General features: G+C 47.2%; 1 protein-coding gene across 1 annotated transcript in view; it reads right to left on the minus strand.

Annotated features, from left to right (window-relative positions):
* The window catches only part of LOC136945553 (membrane-associated guanylate kinase, WW and PDZ domain-containing protein 1-like), a 73,361-nt gene that overhangs the window by 13,060 nt on the left and 35,824 nt on the right, over positions 1–24,477 (minus strand). The window contains exons 3-14 of the mRNA XM_067239446.1: positions 19,403–19,522; positions 18,252–18,444; positions 16,675–16,887; positions 15,761–15,843; positions 14,998–15,033; positions 13,374–13,431; positions 12,802–12,902; positions 11,850–11,972; positions 11,052–11,237; positions 10,210–10,833; positions 3,467–3,498; positions 1,299–1,554 (exon numbers count right to left, since the gene is read on the minus strand). Of these exons, the coding sequence (XP_067095547.1) occupies positions 1,299–1,554; positions 3,467–3,498; positions 10,210–10,833; positions 11,052–11,237; positions 11,850–11,972; positions 12,802–12,902; positions 13,374–13,431; positions 14,998–15,033; positions 15,761–15,843; positions 16,675–16,887; positions 18,252–18,444; positions 19,403–19,522 (2,025 nt within the window). The remainder of the gene's footprint in view (positions 1–1,298; positions 1,555–3,466; positions 3,499–10,209; positions 10,834–11,051; positions 11,238–11,849; positions 11,973–12,801; positions 12,903–13,373; positions 13,432–14,997; positions 15,034–15,760; positions 15,844–16,674; positions 16,888–18,251; positions 18,445–19,402; positions 19,523–24,477) is intronic.

Below are 24,477 nucleotides of genomic sequence, written 5' to 3' on the forward strand. Positions count from 1 at the left end.
TAGCACATGTTCCCACTTTGCTCTTCCTCTCCTACCGTGATTCTGCCCACTCAAACAGCAGCCTCACCAAAGGCTGCAGCTCCTTGAGGGGTTATCAAACAGATACGTATACCAATCAGGCCCAGCTTAAGGCAGCCCTCACCGGGCCCAGTTAATATTTAATCAGCTACAGACCTAGATTCCAAGGCTGTGTGATAAACCAGCATTGCCACACCGCCTGCATGAGAGGCTGGCAACCGTCACAGCTCCCTGACGACTTCAGGCATCCTGCTTCACACACACGTACACAAGCACGCACGCACACACATGCACCAACACACACCCACTTTTACATATTCTTTTGAGCCTTTTGCTGTTACCTATGTGTATAGGAAGAGGTTTGGTTTTGTAGATGCAGCAGGAATGTCAGCCATTATTCAGCATCCATTACTCTCTCAGGAGTATCTTGTATGGAGAACAGTAAATATGTGAGGTGGTGCCCCTATTGAATTTCTGCATAAACAATGCAGGACTTTGTTCTGATGTGGAGGAGTCAATAGGCTGCTTGGCCTTACCTCTCCACCAAACTGCCAGCTAGCAGATCATACTCTGACTTCTCATACAGGATAAACTATACTGTATACCGGTATAGCTGTTGATGCAGGCACAGTTTGGTCATATCTAAATAGATCACATTTCTTTGTTGAGAGAGCCGGGTAGTGTGTTGTGATGTGTGCTCCTTTATCCCTGCCCTCTTCCGGTAGTGTCAGACACCTACACACACGCGGTACAGACACCTACACACACCTGAAATATACTTCCTCTGACGGATGATGGTGTGCTGTTCTGAAGGAGTTGGAGGCAGCATAATAACACACACACTGTTTGTTAATTCCGCGCAGTACACAACACTGCCAATGAATAGGAGATATTGTGTCAATCATTTTTGAGGAACCTTTTGTCACAAAGTCAGACTTGACTCACTGAGCTTACACGCACACGCACACACACACGCACACACACACACACTCATACCTTCTTTGTGGCTCCCACACGGTGCTCGACAATGCTTCTAGTCCAGGAGTCAATGCTCCCACCCCCACAGTTAGAAAAATTGATACACTTGGTACTCCAAACAGAATAATCTGGTGTTTCAAGAGCTTCTTCATTCCCAATATAAAAAGGCCTGGAAATATAGTCACTATCCTTTTCACACAGAAAAGTATGCTTGTCATATTAAAACCCTCCAAACACTACTATATTATGCAAAATGACAGTTTGTAATGTATAGTGCACATTTGAATATGGAGCCCACTCACATCTGCTCTCGTACATGCTCCTAGACTGGGCCCAGATCTTGAAGGGGTCTGGTTTCTTCTGAAGGGTGAGGGTGCCGTCTGCGGGGTCCTGGGGGGGCAGGCCCGGCAGGGGCTGGGTAGGAGCAGCCGGAGTGGGTCCCCCCGCCTCGCTGGGCATGGTGGAGGGAGGGTGGCTGGGGGAGTCGGTGTGGGTGCTGCGATGGCTGCACACACTGTGCTGGGAACTGTTCTGGCTGTCCTTCCTCTCCAGCTGCTGCTGGATGGACACAGCAGAGGGGTAGAGTGAGGGAAGGAGGGGTCAAATGGAGACATATTTTAGATGTAGGGGGGTGATAAAGAGAGAGAAGGATGAGGTAGTTGTGTATGATGGAATGCAGTCAACACAATTGACTAAATGAAAGGAAGGATGTAGAAATGTGACAAAGAGATGGAAAAAATATCCAAGGTCCTTCTTTTAGAAATGTTGCACTCGTTGATCTGTGAAAGCTGTGCAGGATGTGAGATACGACATGGTTTCTATGACGCCCACACACAGCGCATTCATCGTCCAACTTTTCATTTCTGTATCAGAAATGTGACAACAATATATACGTGAACAAACAAACTATTAACTCTGACGCCATGAAGAATCCACTGACACATAAAATAAAGTTACAACATACATGTCAGTCCTCATATTCAACGCTAAATCATTCACGGCACACAAGATACCCTAACATTAAAAACATTCAAGCTCAGCTTCTCCTTAATAAGGAGAAGAAAGCACATACTGCTTACTCCTCATGTGATCTAATAAGACGTTGCATGACCTGCTAAGACAATGCACTGGACCAAATGCGTACGGAAGTCTACTCTGCATACATATACAAGCCTCGCGCTACAGGCAGAAAAGCTCTTAAAGGCTGCCACGTAGTTGCATCTAGCCTGACATTTCAATGATATAACACAGAGGCAAAAAACACAGCTTTTCCTCTGAGAAAAACTAATCGTCGTTGACAGTCGACCAGGGTCACCATTGGCCCTGCACGACCCCCACAGTGCTGCCCCTCCCCCACAAACTACGGTCACATGACCTCAATCGGCAACGCCCCCCCGGCATGACTGATGTCATCTCAAACTAATCCCTAATCCCAAATATATCCTGCCGGCCTGACCGACTGCCTGCCTGTCTGCCTGCCTGTTGAGAACCGAACTAGTATCAGTCCACTTTTGTGTGCTCACACTCTCTAAATACATAGACCTGAGGCCAGCTCTCCTGCTGGACATAATGCTTCAGAGGGACTAGAGATGCCTAGAAACGTGTCTCCGGAAGGTTCCCCGAGGCTGGATTGGCTGCTGCAAAGCCGGAGTGGCGTCTCCATTATCGCTTGTCCATCAGGTCAAGATGAGTTGTAAAAATGAGGAGGCGTTTGCTCTTTAAGCCTCTGAATAAAACGACTGTTTCCTGAGAGAGCGTCCCACAGCTCCTCCACCAGAGCGTCCTACACCAGAGCTCTCAGCCTCTCCTCTCCTCTGTACTCGCTGTCTCCTTCTACGTCTGCTCCCAGCGTTGGTCTCCATTTCTCTCTTCTTTCTCTCTTGTTTGATCAAGCTAACTTCAGTGTTTTACCTATAATTGTGCACCCTCCTCCTCCACCCCTCCATCCCTGTCTGTCTTGTCTCTTCAGCCGTGCCCTACTCCCTCCCCAGCAGCTGGTCCCCATTACAACAACTCAATCAGGCCACCCAGGCCACCCTTAATCAGTCATAACATGACAGCATGGGAGGGGGAAATTGTGTCGAGTGTAGAGCAGGAAAAAGAGGGAGATGTAGAGCAAGAGGGAGAGAGGAGGGAAAGGAGAGAAATAGTGAAATAAAAGAAAGGTGAGCGAAAAGGAGGCAGCAGGGAATAGAAGGGCAGAGATTGAGTGAGAAAGTGGGGGGAAAAAGAGAGATAGAATGGAGCAGGATAAAGACAGAAAGAGAGCTAGAAAAGATGTATGGAGCTCTGGATAGAGACCCGAAAAGAAAGATTAGAAAACCTTATCTCCTATGCTATTGTTTCTATATAAGCCCTCACATCCATCCGGTAAAAAGAAAGCATGCACCTGGGGCAATACGGCAACACACACACATACGCACACACACACACACACTTTAAAGAAAGGAGTTGATAGTGTACTCACCACCAGCTTAGGACTCCTCTTGGCCGGCACCACTCCTGCAAAGCAGCGGCAGAGAGACAGAGAGAGCATTAATGACCGGTGTGACTCGTCCCCTGTCCCCCCGCCAGGCATTAACAATGTCTCCCCAGGACGGATGGACAGAGGATCAAAGAACGGTGGGGTCCAGTCGATCTGATCTGAGAGCAGCCAGCCCAGCTCTCTCCCTGTATCGCTCTCTGAGAGTCTCTGAGCTGCACTAGCCTGGTTGATCTCCTCCTCCTCCCCCCCTCCCCGCGCTGTGCTCTGCTCCACTCTGCTCCGCGTGGCGTGGTGCTTTCACCCGCGCTGCTCGGCTAGGAGGGGAGCCACTGATCTGTCAGCACAAGCCAGGCTGACTGCTGCAGATGCAGCTGGAGCTGCCCTCCTCCATAGATCCACCCTGCCAGCCACCCAGCCAGCCAGTCAGCCAGCCAGTCAGTCAGTCAGTCAGTCAGCCGGTGATCCACACACACACCAGCCGAGCGGTCGGCTGCTGCAGCGGTTCGACCCGGGCGCAGGCAGAATCTCAACTATTACCCGAGGAGCAGGGGTCCAATAGTCTGAGTAGGGTATCACAGCCGAGCGTCAGTGTGCACATCTTCTGCCCTGCCGTCTCTTCACCTGCAGCCGTGGCTCCTCTCTCCAGGCTACACATTGAGAAGCAGATCTTGTCTCCCTCCCTTTCTCCCTTCTCCCGCTATCTTTTTCTTTCCAGTGCCCTCCCCCTCCCCCTCGCTTGCTAGCACCCTCTCTCTCTCTCTCTCTCTCTCTCTCTCTCTCTCTCTTTCTCTCTCTCTCTCGGTCGCTCTTTTGCGCTCTTGCTCACATACACAGAAATACACAGAGAGAGTCACCCAGGAGATCAATCTCACACCTCCTAATGAAATATTCACACAGAGAGTATATTCTCGGGGGAGAGGATTCAAAGCCTGTCGGGACTAATGGCGTGATGAAGAATAAGCTTTCACAGCGAGCAGTATATCGTATAGGCTCCACATCACAGGATAAACATTGCAAGCGTGTTAGGATGTTTATCAACCTGTTGTGCCACCTGTTTTGTCACAAAAGAGATCTGTGACTGCAGCTTAGCATGGTGCAGGGTTACTGAGTGAGCAGGACAGATGTCAACCTCTTCTAATAGATTTGTTGTATTCACACAACTGACATCTCTACTACTGCATCTTGCACTACAGCGAAGTGACAGATGAAACAAACTAGGAGCTAGAGTCAATAGTTCTACTGCAGTATTGACTGATAAGGCAGAATCACATTTGAGAACTGGTTTCAAATGTAATCCTCCAGATTTCTGTACTTCTGCTTAGCATGGGTTAAATGGCCAGCATAGCTGTGTCTCCTCCAGTGGCTACACACTTTTCTTAAGTCCCTGAGACTACCTTCTACTCGGCGACCCCAGCAATAAAGTCGGCCACTCTTTCATGTTAAACAGGTGTGAAAAGATCCATATCCTAAGGCTCCCTTATCACCTGCTAACCAACACACAGGCAACACAACCCTCCCGCAGCATCAGGAGAACATTCTTTCAACGTTAACAATCGTGAGTGTAGGAGAGCATCCTGCCCTTTCTTGAGTCATCCTGCTGCATCGGCAAAAATCATTAAATGTTAAAACTTTCTGTTGCTGCAAAACCCCTCTCTACACGATTCATAATTCATCCTCTCGCTCTTCCCTCCTTTCTATCCCTCCCTCTCTCACTCACGAGGCAGGACCTCCTGTAGTAACAGGAGGTAACCCCCCAGCTCCTAGCTGGAGCCTGAGTTGACGGCACGTTACCGTGTGTTTCAAGGTATACGTGTGTAAATATGTACAGTATGCATGTGTGAGTCTATGTACTTGAGTGTGTACTGCCTGTATGAATGTATGTGTGTGTGTCAATGTGTTCCTTTTAACAAGCCCAGAAGGTCAGGTGTCAACACTAGTGTGATGCACAATGCATGCAGTGGGTTGTAACTAGTCAAATTAAAAGAGACCTCCAGGAAGTGAGACCACGACTGCACATACTATTCTTATACTGCTTTGCCTTTTACACAAAGTTGCAGTCCATTCAGAGCAACCGTGAGCAGCTTTAGCTTCCTGTTAGCACAGGTCACGGGTCTAATTCCAATTCAGTCAGTTAAACGATGTAACAGGTCAAAACAAAAAAACATGTGGTACAGAGCTCGATCTGTTAGTACTCCATGAGCATTGACATGGACTGAACCCCAGCCTCTCTCTCCAGTCTTCTAGCCTGTGTCAGCCAGAACAGCTGACGATAATATTGTGCTCCCCCTAATGCATGTTCATGCCTGGCTTAGCAATCAACTCCGTTAAAGCATTCGCAGCACTGGGATATTGATGAACATGCGTTTTATGTCTTCCCCTGCTGCCAGTGTGAGCCAGTGCACCTGTTACACGCTCCTGTACATTCACGAAACGCCAACATTCTGCATGTGTAGGGGAACAGACATACTGTACTGTACATGGAAATGTATCGTGCACATGAGCGAGGAACCAACACACAGTAGCCTAAATTATGCATTGCGATCACACTATTGGCTGGTTTCCTGTGCTGAAGCAGCCGAATGATAACCAGGCTCAGCTCTGAAACGGAACAATTAATCCATTTCCGCCTGTCGCCATACAAAAGGCTGGCGATTGATCACTCAGGATGAAACGCAAGCTTAAAAGGTCCAGGCTTGTGAATACTGATCGGACCATGCCAGCAGAATGACTAAAAGCCAAGTCCAGATATAATTCAAACAGGAAGGCAAGTAAACAAGCAGGAAGAAAAATGGGCAGGGCCGTGTGGGAATGGTGGGCCGAGTGGGCAAGGAGGGATGAAAGCTGTGGTGTAGTAGACTGGTATGGCTCGTGTGACACCTTGGAGGGGTGTTCCAGCTTGGACGCACAGAGACTCTTCCTCTGGCCCGACTTACAGGACCTGTGTCACACGCTGTAGCAGACCTGCTCATGTGGAGATTATAGAGAGCAATAGATTGAAAGAGATATAGAGAGCAAATGAGAGAGAGAGAGAGAGAGAGAGATAATATATATATTGGAGAGAGAGAAAGAGAAAGAGCAAACCGAGAAAAGGATGAAAAAAGGGGGAGGGAAAGAGGGAATGAGTAGAATGAAATCATAGAAAGAGGGGGAGGGGAGGTGAGAGAGAGAGAAGGATGCAGCAGTGTGTAGGTACAGTGTGCATGCCAACACACTTATACATGCCAAATATGTGATCCTGCCAGTTAGGGCAACATGCTTCCAAGCAGTATGTGTTAGGCTGTGCATGAGCATGTGTGTGTGTGTGTGGGGGTGCAAAGGATGTGCTGGCCATCTGTCACATTTATGTCATAAATCGGGTGTGTGCATGTGTGTGCGAGTGTTTGTATCTGCATGTGTATTGGGAGGCTAAGAAGACCCTTGCTCCCCATTTCAGACAGCAGATGATCTGTAGCAGGATGGAGGCTTGCAGGATTGTACACTCATTATTAAAACTGTCAAGACAAAGTTGTTAAAAGACAGAAACGTGATGCTTGAGGACGTGTGTGGGTGCATGTGTGTAGGCAGGTCATCTTTCCACACTAGAACTGCTGTGAACAAATCCAGGCTTTTCAAACCTTACTGAAGTGAATGGCTGGTGGGTTAAATTCTCTGTTCTGTTCAGACAGTGGCCTTGTTGGATGTAGTGCCCACACTGAGCCAGGGGGGCTTTCCTTACAAGCAGCACTACATCATGCACCACATGAGCAGTATGGTCTTCTGTTTGGACAAACTTCATGATTTTTCTTCTTCTTAGTGTAAGGCTATGTCTCTCTGGTCTTCTCTCTGGTCTCCTTACACCTTCCTATTGTCCTTTCACTAGAAATGGGGACAGTATTCAAGTCATACTAATACTTTGTTTAGCTACCAAACTTTCTGGCTTACAAGTTACTTTTCTCTGCAGACTCCATGGTCTGATTTCTCTCCATCTCCCACTGCCCAAAATCCATGTTCCCATACTACCCCCCTTGGAGCGTTATTCAATAGGTGCAGGATTGAAAGTAGGACACCCATTTGTTATGTTGTCCCAAAGCCAAGACATAGTTCTGTTCATTTCAGACACATTGTTCTGCTATTGTGGAACCCATTGAGGTATTGACAAAAATGCATTATTGCTTTCCATCAACATGGCAGGGGTTTGTTTTCCATGCTTTTTACTGCAATGCAAGCAAAACATAACCTTACCCAGAATTCTTCATTTGAGCTTTTTTCCCCCACAAACAAACAACTCTCTCATTTTTATGGAAACTCCATTTACAGATCCAGAGGAATTTGGCCTCCTGGGCAATAAGGATAAAATGCTGAATAGTCGACTCATTATAACAGGGTTTCTGCCCACATTCAGGCAGACTAAGACTGTGACAATGCTGACAGCTCAATCTGGGTCCCTTACGGCAAAATGACAATCATAGCGGTCTCTTAAGTACAAAATCACTTTTAGACTGGGAGGAAAAATTGTGAGGGAGGTAACAGCTACAGTACAGTATTTTGTTACTATAACACAAACTCCAAACAAAGCAGCAGCCACATATTTAAGGTGATTGTCAAAAGGAGATCTGAGGGAATGTTTACATATTACCACGAGGTGCTGACCTTTCCAAGGTATTGAATGGGTTTGTTCCAACTCAGTCCTTACACCATGGGTACAGAGTGACTGAGCATGTCCCTGGAGAGGGGTGCCTGGGTGTGTGTTGCCGGGCAACACACTCCTCCTCACTGAGCTGTGAGCTTCCAGGTGACCTTGTTCTTGTCCTCTCTAACTAGGTTTGGCTGGCTTGGACTCGGACAGCTAAGATTGATGACTCGCAGATGCAGAGATTAAGGCTTTTCTTCCTCTACCTGAAGTCAACCTCCCTATTCCACCCCTCACCACCCTCTCCACCCGCCTCTCCACTACCCCAACCACTCTTCTCAAACACGGGCATTTCTATCATCTGTACCTTCCTCTGCAGCCTCTGTTCCTCCAGCCTTCTCTCCCTGACCTCCATTCTTTCTACAGTTCTTCCCCTATCTGATCACCTGAAAGGTCACTGCATCATTCTGAAATAAGACAGACAGACCAAAACAGACACATACAGTACAGTGCCTTCACCTGGCTGACTCCATCTCTGTGTTTCTGCCTTCCCTGCCTCACCAACGCCTCCCCTCTCTCTCCACGAATGCCTCACATAGATCTGCCAAAAGCTATGCAATCAGTCTACTACAAAACCCTGCCTCTGTGTCCTTCACAAGCTGGGCACTGACCTGGGCCCACGGTAATGGTTTCCTGCCTGCTGTCCACACTCAGGGAGATGATCTATTCTGTCTGACTCCCTGTCTGCCAACTAACTGCCCTGGTCATGCCCTCCCTCTCTCCCTATACCTTTCTCTCGCCTCGTGTCCCCGGATATCCTCGTCCTCTCCCTCTCTCTTTTTCTCGGTATTTACCGCTCCCCCCTGTCTCCCCCTCTGGATATCTTAGCAGGCAGCTAACCAGGCCAGCTTGTGTCTGTATCACTCTAACACACTCCTGTAATGAATTTGACATTTAACACAATACATCTATGTTATTTCCTCTGTGGAGCACAGGGTCAGCTCATTAGATCACATAATTGATGCTGCCTGCACAGCTCAGCCCTCTTCTGACAGAGGCTAGGAGGAGTGTCATCTATTAAACAATGAAGGGTGATTATTTAAAAAACAAGAGCGTTCTGGATTGATAATATGAATAATCCTTAATCCTGCAAGATGTGAGATTCAACCAAAACACATTTACCTGTGGGTCATTCTACCCTAAGGACCCCGAGATGCATTAAGGATTTGAATAGCAAACTTTCATTGAAGTGTAGTTACTGACGTCTTTGAGTGGTGATAGGATAAAGTAAATTGTTAACATTAGTAGTGAGTGAATATCACAGTTAAGACATCCAGCCATGGCCACGAGTAGGAGTGGACGTATACAGCATAGCTCCATCCTCCCTTTCACTTAGTCCTTGAATCAAAATGAATGAGACATTTTCTGGCGGTTGTTTGAAAGGCCATCCCTTTATTGCTCCCTTCTGTACTGTCTCTCTCACATCTCTCTCTCCGCCCCTTTTATTCTATTTCCTATGTCCAAGGTAATATGCAAAACGAGACATGCAGGTTCGACATACAGCCAGCCATACTAAGTTCCCAGCATAGGCAGTGAGAGAAGGATAAGAGATAGAAAAAGAGAGAGATAGAGAGAGAACACGATAGATAGAGACATCCTACACAAAGGCTGGCGCAAGAGTGACTGGGAGATGGGAGCAGGGGAGAGGGAGAGTAGGGTCAGAGGAGCAGCTCAGCTCCATCCATATTCATGACATAGAAGAGATGCCCTGACCCAACACCCCATTTCTCCTCCCCTCCGTCCTCCCCTCTCCCCTCTTCACCCAGCCTATCCCATCCACGCTCTCCATCTTAACCACCCTCGACATCGCTGAACCTCCATCGCTTCCTCCATCACCCACTGTTTACCTCTCTCTTCTCATGTGGTCACAGTGACTCACCATCGCCTTCTACCCACACCTTCTTTCCCTTTTACTCACAGACCAACTCCTCCATTCATTCTCCAGCTTGTTTTTCACACTCTACGGATTCACCCCTGAGCAGTGAACTATCCGCTCATCTCCTCTCTCGGAAACCCTCCCATCATCCATCCAGCCTCTCCTGGAAGGAGCGCTCCTCACCTCTCTGCACCAGCATGGTGACCTCGCTGCCTCGGGGACACTTGCTAAGCAGGTCCACCACCTGGTTGTGGCTCATGTTCTGGACATTCCTCTTGTTGACCTCCATCAGAATGTCCCCCTCCTTCAGGCCCCGGCAGCGGGGGTAGTCCACTATCTGCTTCACCCTCTGCCCCCCGCCTGTCAGGCTGTCGGCTATGGTGAAGCCGAAGCCTTTGTCTCCCTTCTCCATGTGGACGGTGATGAGCTCTGGCTGGGTGGCGATGGAAGAGGCCAGGGTCACCACGTCGCTGCTGTAGCCGTGCGAGCCGTTGGAGGCCACCTCGGCTGAGGGGCTGTGGGGGCGGGGCTCCCTCATGCCGTTGATGGGGCCGCCGCTCTGGCTGCCGTGGCTGGAGGGCGAGTCGTAGCTCTCCTGGCCGTTGACGATGATGGGCTCCTTGTCCACGATGGCCACGGAGGTGACCAGGCTGGTGTTGGGGTCGTCAGGGTCAAAGGGCAGGGGGTAGCCGCGGCACAGGGCCAAGTCCACCATGGAGCCGATGGGGATGGACTGGAAGATCTTCACCACCTGCGCGTGGGTGTAGCCGAGCACGATGGTGTCGTTCACACTCACAATGACATCACCTGCAGGAGGAAGGATTGCAGGGAGACCAGGGGGGTTAGGTGCTATGTGCTGCTATTGAAAGTAAGAAGTAAAGAAGTGACCTCAATAGAAATCAAAGGATCAAAAAATAATTTGAAGAATGTCAAGACATTTGGTGCTGGTAACCATAGCAGCCATGGTACTGCACAATATCACTGTGTACACTAGGCCCCCTGTGGGCCAAGGCTGAGTACTGCACCTGTCTCCATCTTGCCATCCACGGCAGCAGGCCCATCCAAGACCAGGCTCTTGATCTGCAGGAACTCATCTGGCTCGTCGCCCCCGACGACGGTGAAACCGAACCCGCGGCGGCTCTTCTTCAGCTTGGTGTTGATGAAGGTCCCCTTCAGCTCCGCTGGGTTCCTTGTGAAGAACGGCTTCCCTCCTGGCAACACAGCACAACAACACACTCCATCAGTCCTTCCTCTTATATCCTCTGTTTATATAAGGTAGTGTACAGTATATCTACGGTTCTAAGTAACTATACATGAACTGTACATGTGTATGTGTGTACAGTATATGAGTATGTGCGTTTGTGTATGCTTATGTTAGATGCATACTACTGTAGCGAAATGCAATCAATCAATCTATGTATCTATGTATCTATGTATCTGTCTGTCTGTCTGTCTATTTAAATCTTAATTACAGAGAGCCACACAGAAGAGAACCTAGGGCAGGAGAGTTCCATTTTTATCCGTGTTCTAGAACTGCAGCCTTGCTAGGAGAGCGTGCTCCACCCACTTCTCCCAGCCATCACAGTGGATTACTCATAGCTGACACTCAAACAGCATGTCACTATGCTAATTGAATGTGTGGGCTGAGAAATTGAGGTACCCTAACCTTATGGGATAATTGTTTTATCCTGTGTTGGAAAACTTGTAACCTTTGGCCTAAAGGGGACTGAATGATGTCACCTGTGTACAATTAATTAGGCTCAGTGTCTGGTTGAGAGCTAGTGTCTGAGTGGGTGTGTATGTGTGTGTGTAGATAGACTTACGTTTGGGCCCTCCAGGACCAGGGGGCAGAGGGGGTGGGACCTGGGGGTCGCGGTAGGTCTCCAGGTGATTGGTTGCGTAGTTGGCCAAGGGTCCACCAGCAGAGGAGTGCTCCTCTATCCACTCTGTATGGAGAGAGGGAGCGAGGCCGTTAATACACCCCCTCACCCCCACACATACATCATCAAACACACACATGCGTGTGTGAACAAACACACGCAAACGCACACCTACACCCCACATACGCTCACTCAAGCATGTACAAATACACAAAATCTATTTGCACAAAAATACACACAAACATCCAGACACAACGCCACACACACAATTTACAGGAACCTAAACCTACTTGCTCACTTGCACAGCAACACAAACATAGAGCTACATAAGTGACATTATGACTCATAAACAAGTTATTGTATTTGCAATAAATAAAAAAAAGTTGTTACACATGACATCATATAATTACAATTTCAATAGATTTCAAAAGCACATTGCGTCACTGTGGCCAAAACACTTAGCAAGCGTGATATCAGCATGTTGCACATGGATGGTAGTTCTGAAAGCACTGTTAAAGAAAGACACTAGTTGTACACTGGTCCCACAGTCTGTCATGGTAAAGCAAATGCTACAGTTGTCTTGAAAGAAATATAAAATGATGCTTTTATGATAGTCATTAAACCAATAAGAACACTGGACAGCAGGGCTGGGGTCAACTTCATTGGAAAGGAGTTACGTAATACGGTGAACTGAGCAGCAGCATTCATTTACAAGGAGGACTTCTCACATCTGAAACCTGCACATTCCTACAGCTACTGAACGGTCTAAACTCAAAGAGAAGTGACCCCAACCCTGGAGCACAAAGACGGTCACAGACATGACGAGACAGACATGAAGAAAGAAAGAAATGGTGCCGTGCCAGGGCAGGAAACGAACCTCGAATGTACCGCTCACCTTCAGGAGGCTGCGGCTGCTGCTGCTGCTGGTGCTCCAGCTGCTTCCTGCGCTTGGCCTCCACCACGGGGTTCTCGTACTGGGTCTTCCTGTTGATGTGACTGAGACAGGGGAGATGGAGAGGGGGATAGGAGAGACAGAGAGAACAGGGCAAGAGGAGGGGATTGATAGAGAAGGGAGAAGGGGGAGATGCAGGCAGGGATAGTACAGAGAGAGAGAGAGAGAGAGAGAGAGAGAGAGAGAGAGAGAGAGAGAGAGAGAGAGAGAGAGCGAGAGAGAAAGAAAGAGCGAGAGAGAGAGAGAGAGAGAGAGAGAGAGAAAGAGCGAGAAAGAGCGAGAGAGAGAGAGAGAGAGAGAGAGAGAGAGAGAGAGAGAGAGAGAGAGAGAGAGAGGTAGAATGAGGTAGAAGGGTAGTGAATAACAAGAGGGCGTGGGGAGGTAGGGGAAGATGGCAAAAGATGGAGAGGGAGAGAAGTTACAAAAGATACAACAAACAATGCTTGCAAGGTGCTTGGGAGAGGAGGAATTGAAAAAGAGATGTACGATATCCTCTGAGGTAGAGATGAACTTACTCAACATAGTAGACCCCATACACTGGGTCATCTATCTTCTCCCATCCTGGAGGCAGCTCTGAAGAGGAGAGACAACATTGTTTAGAGGAGACCACTACATTAGTCATTAAACACAGCCCTTGTGTTGGCCGTGCTCTGAAGAGTCAGGATGGAGGACTGGAGCACAATGACTCTCTAAGCTGATTTGAGCTAGGAGCTACTTCCAAGGACAGCACTCTGTCATTTCCTAATTTTCCAATCTTTCCTAATTTTCAGTGAAGGACAACACAGGCGTCTAATATGAAGCCAGCCTCTTCATTCCGACTCCAAGTCACACAGCGAGCTGTCAGGGGACTTGCAACTAAATTACAGACTGGAGACCTTGACTGCTGCTTCCTACCACATTTACTATTCATATATTCTGACCCTGCCTGTTAAGCTCCAGATATGTCAGTTTTCTGTGACTTTTGGTTCCTCTGTCATTAGAAGTCTAATCCGATTGTGAGCTGAAGGTACACATTCTGGACTGAAACAACATAAACACGTCTATCTAATACAGAGAGAGAAAAGAGGAAGGGGAAACAGTCTGGACATGTGCAGCCATCACACATGTCACCACTGGCACTCTTCAAGTTTGCTGTAAACTTCTGTTCCACTGATTTAAAAGTCACATGACCACCTTGATGAAACAACCACTTATCCAAATAAAACTATTAATGGCAGAAATGGTCAGTATTTCAACTGAGTGAGTTCAAGTGATTACATTCGGACATTAACATACCAGCTAATCGAACAGAATGTGTTGATTCTAGATGGAATGATTACGCATACATTGTTCTTAAAGGTCTGGCCCTGCCCCCCCCCCCCCCCCCCCCAAAAAAAAAGCACACACAGCACATGCACACACACACACACACACAATCCCATAGACTCATACTTAGCAGCGTTCAACGGGAACTGTCTGACAGATAGGGCATATTAAGCTGACACACTCCCATTAAGACGTTAGCATCTCATTTTCCTCCTCACTGTATTTGATTTCATACAAAGACATTAGCATTGTGTGTTAGTGTGGGCTTGAACTGACTCCGCCAAACACTTTTGGAGTGGGCTGAATTTCACGATCGATAATCACAGACTGCCTCCTTCTGATCTGCCAGAAATAATAGGGGCTGGTAGCCAGACATTCAAAGCCTTGTACAAGTCTGAGATTTCATTCCATCTCAGGGCTGTATCAGTGTGTGTAAGTGTGTATTTGTGTGTGTGTGTGTGTGTGTATGTGTGTATGTGTGTGTGTAAGCGGGTGCGCGCGCGGGCATGCATGTCTGAGTGCCAAGGAATCTGCAGAGCTATTTTCCAGTCTATGGAACAGCTCAGACCAACTTGAGTCACCAGCCAAACACCTACCAAATGTGTTCTCGTGCATCAAAGAAATCACTCTGTCACTTACGCTGTGCACAGCAGGCAACACAACTAAATCACCCAGATACAAAATAGAAACTTAGGGCTCGAGTCCCAAATGAACATGGTTCTATCTGCCTCGACCAGCTGTCTCAGACAGATGCCCACAAATTGCTTGTTAGGGATATAGTGCTGTAGCCAACAGAGGGACATATAGAGGAGAGAGAGAAGGCAAGGAACCTACCTAGCTCAGTGTCCAGCTCTTCAGTGTGTACCCCTTCTTCTCCAAGGTGAGAAAGAAAGAATGAAACACAAGATATAAGATGGAGGACAGAAAGGACATGGTAGACAGAGAGAGGGGAAGAGTGATCAAGGGTATATGGGGAGAGAAATGGGATAGCATCACAAAGAAAAGGAAAAATAGAGATCCCTTAGTAATCGTTAATGTTGTGTCAAAGAGAAGTAGCATTAGTGCATCACATTTCCTCTGTACAAAAAACATCAGTTGTATTTACCACAATTTTTATCCTTAAAATATCAAAGTAGAATGGAGTTACAGAAACAGATACAGTTAACAAAACAGCCACTTGGTGGTGCTGTATCTTTTACTTGTGGTGTGAATAAGTAGCGATTTCTTTTATTTAAATGTCACTACAAAGATCCTGAATATCAGGACTCTATCAATTACATATTCTTAGCTGAAACTACACTGGAGTGTAACCAACCACTCAGTTATTACTATCTCTTGAGTCGCATAAAAAATTTAAGAACGAATGCTTTGATTTAGCCAAATAGTTTCTGGCAGTTTGGGAGAGCCTTTCCTCCTGGTATGAACATCAATAGACATGAACATGATTCATATCTGTGTATAAGAGCTTATGAGCACTATCTATTTATCATCCATCAAGGCTTATAAATACACTGTAGTGTTGATACCCATGGAATAGCCTAAATATTTGATCTTGACACACACACAAACACACACACACACTCAGAGCCTGTCTTACCATCATCCTCACACTCTTCCAGAGGTTTGGAGGACTTGTCCATGCAGCGAGGATCCATCCACGATGTGGTCTTAGTGTTGTGGCTGAATGAGAACACAGATACAGTCAAAGACCACTCCTTGAGGCCAGAATAGAAACTGTGTTTAGATATGGGAGGCATAAGGCAAATTGAAGATTATGCAGTGTGATTATATGGTATAATGTGTTGATAAGTTACATACTGTATACCTTTGTGTTTACAAGGGACACGCTAGTTACATAAAGGGTTTCAGCTTAACACAGATTCAAAAAGCTGTCCATACTTCTTAATAATCAGGGTCTTGATAATGGCTCTGACTGCGGGCGAGGTATTATCAGTGAATAACAATGTTCCTTGTTTCAATTACTAATTCGACCCACAGTGACATCAGCAAAAGTGCCTATATCACATACACAGCCATTCCCTGTTGCGATGCTGCCTGCACTGCTGTAAGGACACAGGGCTGGAGCAGGTCAGGTGATCAGCCTGTGATCTCCTTAGAGATCAGGGTATAGAAGGATTACCATCCAGCCCGGAGAGCCCTGGGAGGGCCGAGGAGGGAAGGGGAGGGAAGACAGAGGGCTGGGGGAGGGGAGGGCCGACCGCTGGGCAGCAGGACAGAGAGCTTTAGAATGGGCTATAATGGAGAGGACTGACTGGAGCCACCTGATAAGAAACATCCCAACTGCCAGCTAAACCACGCTGCTGTGCCTGCCTCAATCCAGCCACAATGCTTGCTCTGGGTACTAGTGTACCTACTGAGTGTGAAGTGTAGTACTCATGTACCAATTTACCTTCTCCTTTTTGATGTGAACCTTCGATAAACACACATAGTGGACAAACACAAACAGGTGTGGAGACCATGCAGTCTTCACTTCACATATCTTGTACGTACTCTATGAAGTAGACTTCTCCATTCTCAGTGTAGGCCATCTCCCAGTTGTCTGGCAGGGGGCCCAGGGGGTCCTCTGGGGAGGCCTGGGGCTGAGCATGTGTCTGCTGACCGCTGTCTGAGGTGGAGGCAGCCGCGTTGTTCAGACCGTAGGACGGAGCGTTCTCGCGCGCGGGGTACGGCCGGAGGATGCCGCCGCGGCTCTCGTCCTGGTCACTAGGGTTACCTGTGCACAACAAGGGAGAGGGGAAAAAACTACGCACTAAGGATCCTGGGTAAGGAGCACAACACGAAACAAAACAAAGAAGGAGGTTTACGTGTCGTGCAATGGGATCACAACGCCGTGGTTAGTTTGCTGGTGACATGATATGATGATACTGTATCACCTGGGCATCATGGCAGTGTGCTTGCATCATGACTATGTGATGACCCCCCACCCCTCTGTTTAAAAAACAAAACTGACTATTACTCACTAGATGAGTTTTATTTGAATATAATTAGTGGCACATTTGCCTTTGCCTCTTTTGCCCTCCCCCTAGGGCCTCAGAAAACACTGCATGCTGCTTAGAATCTAAAAGGAATGGGGCCCAAAGACTATGCAAATGACACCCACAACCGTTTCTCTTTAAAGCTCCAAATTCTCCTCTAGTCTACACCCCCTGACCTCACCCTCTACACCCTCCCACTGGCCTTCTTCTTGAACCCTATAACCCTCTCTCCTCCTCCCCCCGACCCCCAATCCTTCTCTCCTCTGGCCCACTGTCCTCCCACACTTCCGTAAGTCTTTCAGGGGGGATCAAACGTTAATTTAGCACCCTGGCAGGCTGGAAGGGGCACACAGAGAGGGCATAGATTCACACTGGAGGGGAAAAAAACTCCATCTAGGAAGTGTCTCACAGACTCTTCAGGGTGGAAGAGACTTCAAAGAGCAAAGGAAGAGAGAGGGAGGGCAAACGCTCATCTGGAACCCCACCCCCTCCAAAAAAAAACTTTCAGTTGTCATACAAATTAACCTTTCTGTCTAGACTAATAGATAAACACTGGTTATTAAATCAATGTTCTGTTCTTATTATCACCTCTTTAGACAGTAATATCAGCACTCCATTTACAGACACATTGGAGAAAAGATGCAACAAAGAAACACTGAATGAAAGTATGACGCTCTGGATAAGAGCGTCTGCTGCTAAAAATGACTAAATGATGAGAGGTGAGAATGAGAGTAAATAAGGTGAGAGATGGAGGGAGAAATTGAGAGGGCGGGGGGGGGGGGGACTCAGCATGTTCTCCAGTTCCTCCCCCAGCCCCTCCTCACAGGCAGATGGCAGTGTTATGAGTCTCACAAAGAGAAATCAGCATCACAAAGACATGATGTAACCACCAGACACCCAGCAACACAGAGAGACAGAGAGCAGAACACACACAAATACAATCTTTCTCACTCTTGCTTTTCTATTTTTCACAAAGTGTGTGACACACATACACACATGCACACACAGACACGCAGACACACAGAAAGAGACAGACAGACATACAAACACACACACACACACACACACACACCGTCTATGTGAACGAGTGACTCACCTGTAAAACTGTTGTTCATTTCCGTGGCCTGGTCGTCATCCTGGTCGTCAGCAGGCACTACTCTGGCGTTTTGCATGTCATTGTAGGACTTGGTGCGCTTGGGGGTGGACTGCTGGGAGCCAGCATCACTGAGAATCACTGTCCCAATGACGGGCTGCCTTGGCGGCTTGGGGGTCCCATAATAGTTACCTAGGCAACAAGAGGGACATTAGCATGCTTGAGAGATAGAAGGAGGGAGAAGAAGAGAGGGATTCAAAGATACAGAGGGAGATGAGGACAACATAGAAACATACACAAGGGTAGGGCAGGACTGTTTCGAAAGAGAATCTGGAATAGCTCCTAATTTTACTTGTGGAAAAGAGATGCAATGCTGCCTGAAATGGTGGCTTTGAAGGCATCTGGTAAAGCAGGCCAGTGTGAGGAGGTTGTTATAGACTGAGGGGGTTGAGATGTATTGTCTGGGAGCAGGGAGCATACACAGAGCACACAATAGAGGGACTCACAGAGTGGAAAACACCTCATGGACCAGCCTCCATTGTTTGCATGGACACTTGCTTAACAGTACAAAATCTGCCATTTCATATTGTTTTCCTAACTTTGAGTATGATTGGAGTAAACAAAGCTGTTCACTGAGGAAGCTGAATGGCTATCGGTGCTCAGTGTTCACTAAGTGTGCTAGATTTTTGGTTATTTTTATTGGCCATACAGTACAACTATTACTCTTACGCAAGCAGTTATCTAGAGTAAATAACATTTACTGTTTTATGAATGAATGATGACTTTTGTCCCGCTAAATGTCATGAATGACACGGTCCCCCATGCTGGTTTGGACGGCCACAGGCTCTTGAGGACAGGTATTTGATATAGTCTGCGGGGCAGGGAGGAACGTGCCAACACACAGCAGAGCTGCTGCCAAGCAGATTAACGCAGGGACATTCCCTGTCCTGCACACATGCACGCACCCACTTTACACACTGTACGTATAGGTTGCAGCCCAGTCATAGGATATCTGGGTGAAGAGAAGTATATAGTTGTAATCGGGGCAGAGAAGCTGGGAAACCTGCTGATTCTCTTAGGATCCACTGAAGAAGCCATCACTGGACCGAAACTATGTCTGCTGCACACATTATGGGATCAACATCCTCACCTTCATATGTTCCTATCTCCAGTAGTGTGCCCCTCTGCTCCAGGTCCAGGAAGTCGTCCACAGACAGGAAGTTGTAGTCCACCCCAGGGACCTCTCCGTCTCGAGGGGGGCGTGTCGTACCTGGGAGGAGAGGAGAGCAGGTTTAGGTATCTGCAGTTGGTCACACTTCCTGACTCATCTGTAGGCACATGCCATCATAGCAGTAGTAGTGTTAGAAAACGTGAATGTTCTCTGAGAGGAAATTTGTTGAGCAGCACAGAACATGTAGACCCACATTAAAAAACATCAAAGTTACAACAACAATATTATCAATAGTGGACATCATAGATATCAATAATACAAAATGAAAAAAATTGTTCATGAATACAGTTCACACCCCCTAGAGTGGACCACATATTCCCTAAGACTCATGTCCCTTCACCTGGTCCTCTGAATGCAAAATGACCAGGACAGGTCACACTTCAATACAGCAGACAAAGGTTATTGTAAGTAATCACAGCAGCCAGCCCGCTTCATAAAAGCATGGAGATGACAATCCAGTCAAGAGAGTGGCCGCCTAAACAGGAAGTGAGTGGGAGCTCAATGTGACAGAGTGTGATTTCACTCACTGCTCCCTTTGAGGTGGCAGTGGGCAGTGGGTGGATGTGGACATGATATGAGGAGACAGGAAATGAAGAGTCTCCCTTCCTTTCTCACTCTGTTGGAAACAATCACAGGCTCTTAAGACAGGAGATAGAGGAGGGGTCCTTTTCTCAATACAGAGGACCAAAGTATTTCAGTCTCCTTCAAACTCCTTCTGACTACCACGCGTTATCATGGAGAAATGATGTCACTTTCTGCAGTGGAAGTTTCAAGGCCTTCGCAAAAGCAAAGGAGATCAGGCATAAAGAGTCAATGAAAATTTCCTGTTATAAATATCAACCACGTGGCAACATTCTGTGTCAATAGGTGGGCTTCTGTCAAAATACTAATTGCTATGCTGACCAACCAGAGGCTGCTCCCCATGTGAGTTAATGATTAGCGAGGTGCAGTCCTGAGGCGGAGGCTAGCATTATGGTTGGAGCCCGGGGAGGGAGGGAACTGACACAATGGAGACAGGGATCATTGTGTGTGTTGTGTGTGTGGCTCTCTTTACAGGGTCAAGATGACAGGGGCCGTTACACACCTGGCAGATGGCTGAGGGAAGTCATAACCCATCTGTGAGGAGCACAAGGACACACACAGTCACACATGCACACACACACACACACATCAAAATACATGCTAACTAAACACCAGGAAAGCACCACGTGCATAAAAGCACAGCAGGTGTGCCTCCTGATACCACACCCACTGTGTGTTTGGCTGTTGGGTCAGAATGAGGAGAAGCCGTGAGCTAGGCCGACTGAAGCATTCTGGGACATGTTTACTTTGGCCTTACTGTACCAATCTGCAGACAAACACAGGCTCTCCTGGGGGAAGTCCAGCCTACACACACCTGACAATGACCACACCTTAAACAGCCTTCAACCTTGTACCTATTCTGCATGTTACACTGACTCAAGCCTGTTAGTTTTCTATTCTCTATCTCTGTGTCTCTTAGGGATTTTAGAGAGGATGAATTATAGCACAGGGCATCATCTCTGAAACCATACACTGCTTCATATCATATGATTAATCACCTAATTGACAAACAGCATGGCCATCATGCAGCAGCACTGCACTGTATGCACATCTGCCAGCAGAGCTATGGTTGAGAAGTTGAGTGTGCAGAGATGGGTTTTGAGTCATCGTCGTCTGCGGTCCCATGGTGAAGCGTGTTTCAGAGGCCCAGAATGTTTTAATGAAGCTCTCTGCTGAAAAGGGAGGGGAGCTATTATTCTAAAGAATTCCCCACAGTAAACCACTGAGATGTGATGACTAATTTTGCTGTTCTGCACATGGGTTTGGAACACAGAACAGGGCTTCTCAAACTCACATCACTGAGTCTCTGAGACTGGCGTTGATGAAGGTGTTGTACTAACCAGCCATTCTAGGGTGGTATTATACTGCATGCCTGTGGTCGTGAGGGATCGAGTAGAATATTGTTTTGGTTGTCTAAAAATGGTGATAAGCTGGCAGATGTGATAAAAAGTACAAACAGAGCAGTGCAGTCTCTCAGAGGCCTGAGATAGTGGTGATAGCTTCAAACAACGTCAAACAAAGTAATCAACAGAAAGATGTCCAGAAATATAAGGCAGGTTCTTAAAGTGGCAGCACTATCCCACAAATATATTTCCTTGTGTTTCTGCTTGGTCAGCAGCGACAGCTTCGCTAATGAGCACAGAGCTACAGCGTGTTGTTTGAGAGCTTGACTGTAACTCTCAACATGTCTCTACTTGTCAGCAGAGGAACCCTGTCATCAGTAGGAGCTGGGCACTGGAGAAAGCAAATGTCATTACTATCTGTGTCTGCGCTCTCTGTTCTCTGCGTAGAGGAACAATGGCTGGTCGGGCCTGGCAAAGCTTCGACCCCAGCACTGATGAACTCACTTCCAAAGCCACTCATCAATGGCCTTATTCTTCAGCCCTGAAAAGCTGAAGTACTTACATGAGTGGAAAAATAGGACACAAGTATGCTTGAGAGACTCAGTTAACTTCTGTAATCCCAAGATATGCCTCTGACACAGTCCAGTGGGACATCCTTTAAACAAGAAGGTAGAGTAAACACTTCCATATACCTGCCTCTGCCTCACTATGTCTAAATCTGCAGAATATTGTTGAAATACAGACCAAATGATTTTACTTGCAAACTGTTTAAGCATAGTTGTGTACCGGTATGTGGTTGTGAAGATGTGTGAGATAAGTATATATGCAGCATTAAAAGGAGTACCACAAGAGAACTAGGCTGCTTGGCCCCTGCAAGACAGCCAGTCCTGTTGCCAAGGACAACCAGAAATGAGGTTTACACGTTGCACTTTCAGAGCCAGAGAAAGACAGCCCTAGTATATCAAGTCTCGGAGAAACAAAGGGTGTGCATGGACAGAATTAGAACTAGTGGCATGACGATTATGCCCCCCAAAAATACATCGAAAGAAATACATTAAATAATGACAAATGAATTCACATCTATTGCGTTGCAGTGCAATGCAGCAACACCTGACAAGTAAAACCTGTACTGTCTGCTTCTCTCTGATGTTGTGGCTGATATTTTGATCTGAGAGGTAGGCAGCTCTCCTGTTTACAGGCCAACAACACAACCCCTCTTGTCCCCCAGAGACAGACTGCCACCATCTCCATGCTCCTGTCTACCAATTATTTCTCTAGCTGTCATAATTTGAAGTAATTATCCTACCTGTGGTATTAGCATGTAAAACATAAGAGTCTTAAGTCTAGGTAAACAGTGTGTAAGGTTTTCTGGGTTGATAATAACACTGACTTGTCAAAGATGTCAAGGCTCCATTTTCAGAAGCCCAGTCTGAGTTGTTTTCTCAACACCTCCTTTCTCTTTCTCTTGTATTGGGTGACAATGAATAGATGGTAAGAAGAGGCACAATTTTCAAGCCCCTTAAATGTGAGAACTGTGTCTCTGTAAAGACTCTCCTCCTCACCTTGTCTTTCCCTCTCCCCTTCTCTAGCTCCTTTTTTGCGTTAGAAATCTTTGCCCTTGCGCTCTCCAAATCTCTCGCCTCTCTATCTTTCGTCTTTCTCTCCCAAAGTGTGCCTTGGCCCCTCTTTCCATCTCTCTCTCTCTCTCCCTCTCTCAATCTCTCCCTAGCCTTATCTGCTTAGCGTGAGCAGCAGATGCCACTAGGTGTGACGAGGTGCCCACCACCCTGCTGACGTTTCCCTGCTACTGGGGAAGGTTGGGAAATGGAACACTGATCGTCCAATCAGCATCAATCCCCTTTCCCAGCCTCGACATCAATCAGCAGCTGTAGTCCACTCCCCCAGAGGGGGAGGGGGAGGGGAGCAGGGGGTAAGGGACTGTGGTTGGGGGGTGGTGTGTGTGTGGGGGGAGTGCTGCCAAATGGTAGAATGGCAGTGGTAAAAAAGGAAGGGGAGAGGGAGTCGAGGAAAATGGAGGAAAGAGATGGAAAGAGAGAGAGATGTGACAAAAAGGACACCAGGTGATAGGAAAAACAATCACCTAATGGGTATTTAAACCCCAGTGCAAACACGTCCTTCCTTTATAACACCTTTTGCCGTCTAACAAACACCCAACAGCCATTCCACACACACACACCTATTTCCATGCTGTTTCTCTGCGGGACCACATCTTCACTCACATTTGGGGCATCTAGGGTAGGAACTGTAGCTCTGTGTGTGTGGGACTTTGTGAGTGAGAGAGTATGTGTGTGCATGTGAGATTGAGTGTTTCTATGCGTGTGTGAAAGAGACGGAGAGAGTGTGTGTGTTTATATGTATGTGTGTGTGTGTGTGTGTGAGGTATTGATCCTACCACTGCTAAAAGGATAAGGGGACACAGGCAAGCGGCAATCCAGTTCATGCCTCTGTCACATCATTTAGCTCCACACCTGCCTATATGCATCACCACAAGCTGTAAACATACACAACATACAGTAGGATTTTCTGTTGTATTCAAGACAAAATGGTGGTATATTTAGAATATGACCTATAAATAGCTTGTCGTGAAAGCCAGTTTCCTCTCTTCGCTGGTAGTTCATAAAAAGCTGGGGAAGTGTGTCCCTGAAGAAGCCCGTTTTGAGTGTCGACTATGGCCCACATCTTCCAGCCCAACTCTGGGACACGCTGGAGCCTCAATCGAGCAGCCCTCAGTGAGAACATACAAGGTAACATACAGTCTCAGGATCTGGAATGACATCATCATAGACATCAATTGTATTGTTGATTGCATGGTTTTGCTATGTGAGACACATTTAACCAAGACAACTGTGATACACTTAGATTCTCTGTATGTCCTTGGACAGCAGAATGGTGGCCTGGTGGACTAGGCTGATTATTTGCCATTTGAATAAACAGTGAGAGCAGCGGTCAGTCAGATTGACCAGGCAAAGCCAGGCTGCTAGAACATGTAGGAGTTGGAGCAGGCTGGTCAGCCAGCCAGTGGTGAGGAAGCAGCAGAATCCTCTCCCT

The sequence above is a fragment of the Osmerus mordax genome, chromosome 7 (assembly GCF_038355195.1).
Source record: "Osmerus mordax isolate fOsmMor3 chromosome 7, fOsmMor3.pri, whole genome shotgun sequence".
NCBI lineage: Eukaryota > Metazoa > Chordata > Actinopteri > Osmeriformes > Osmeridae > Osmerus > Osmerus mordax.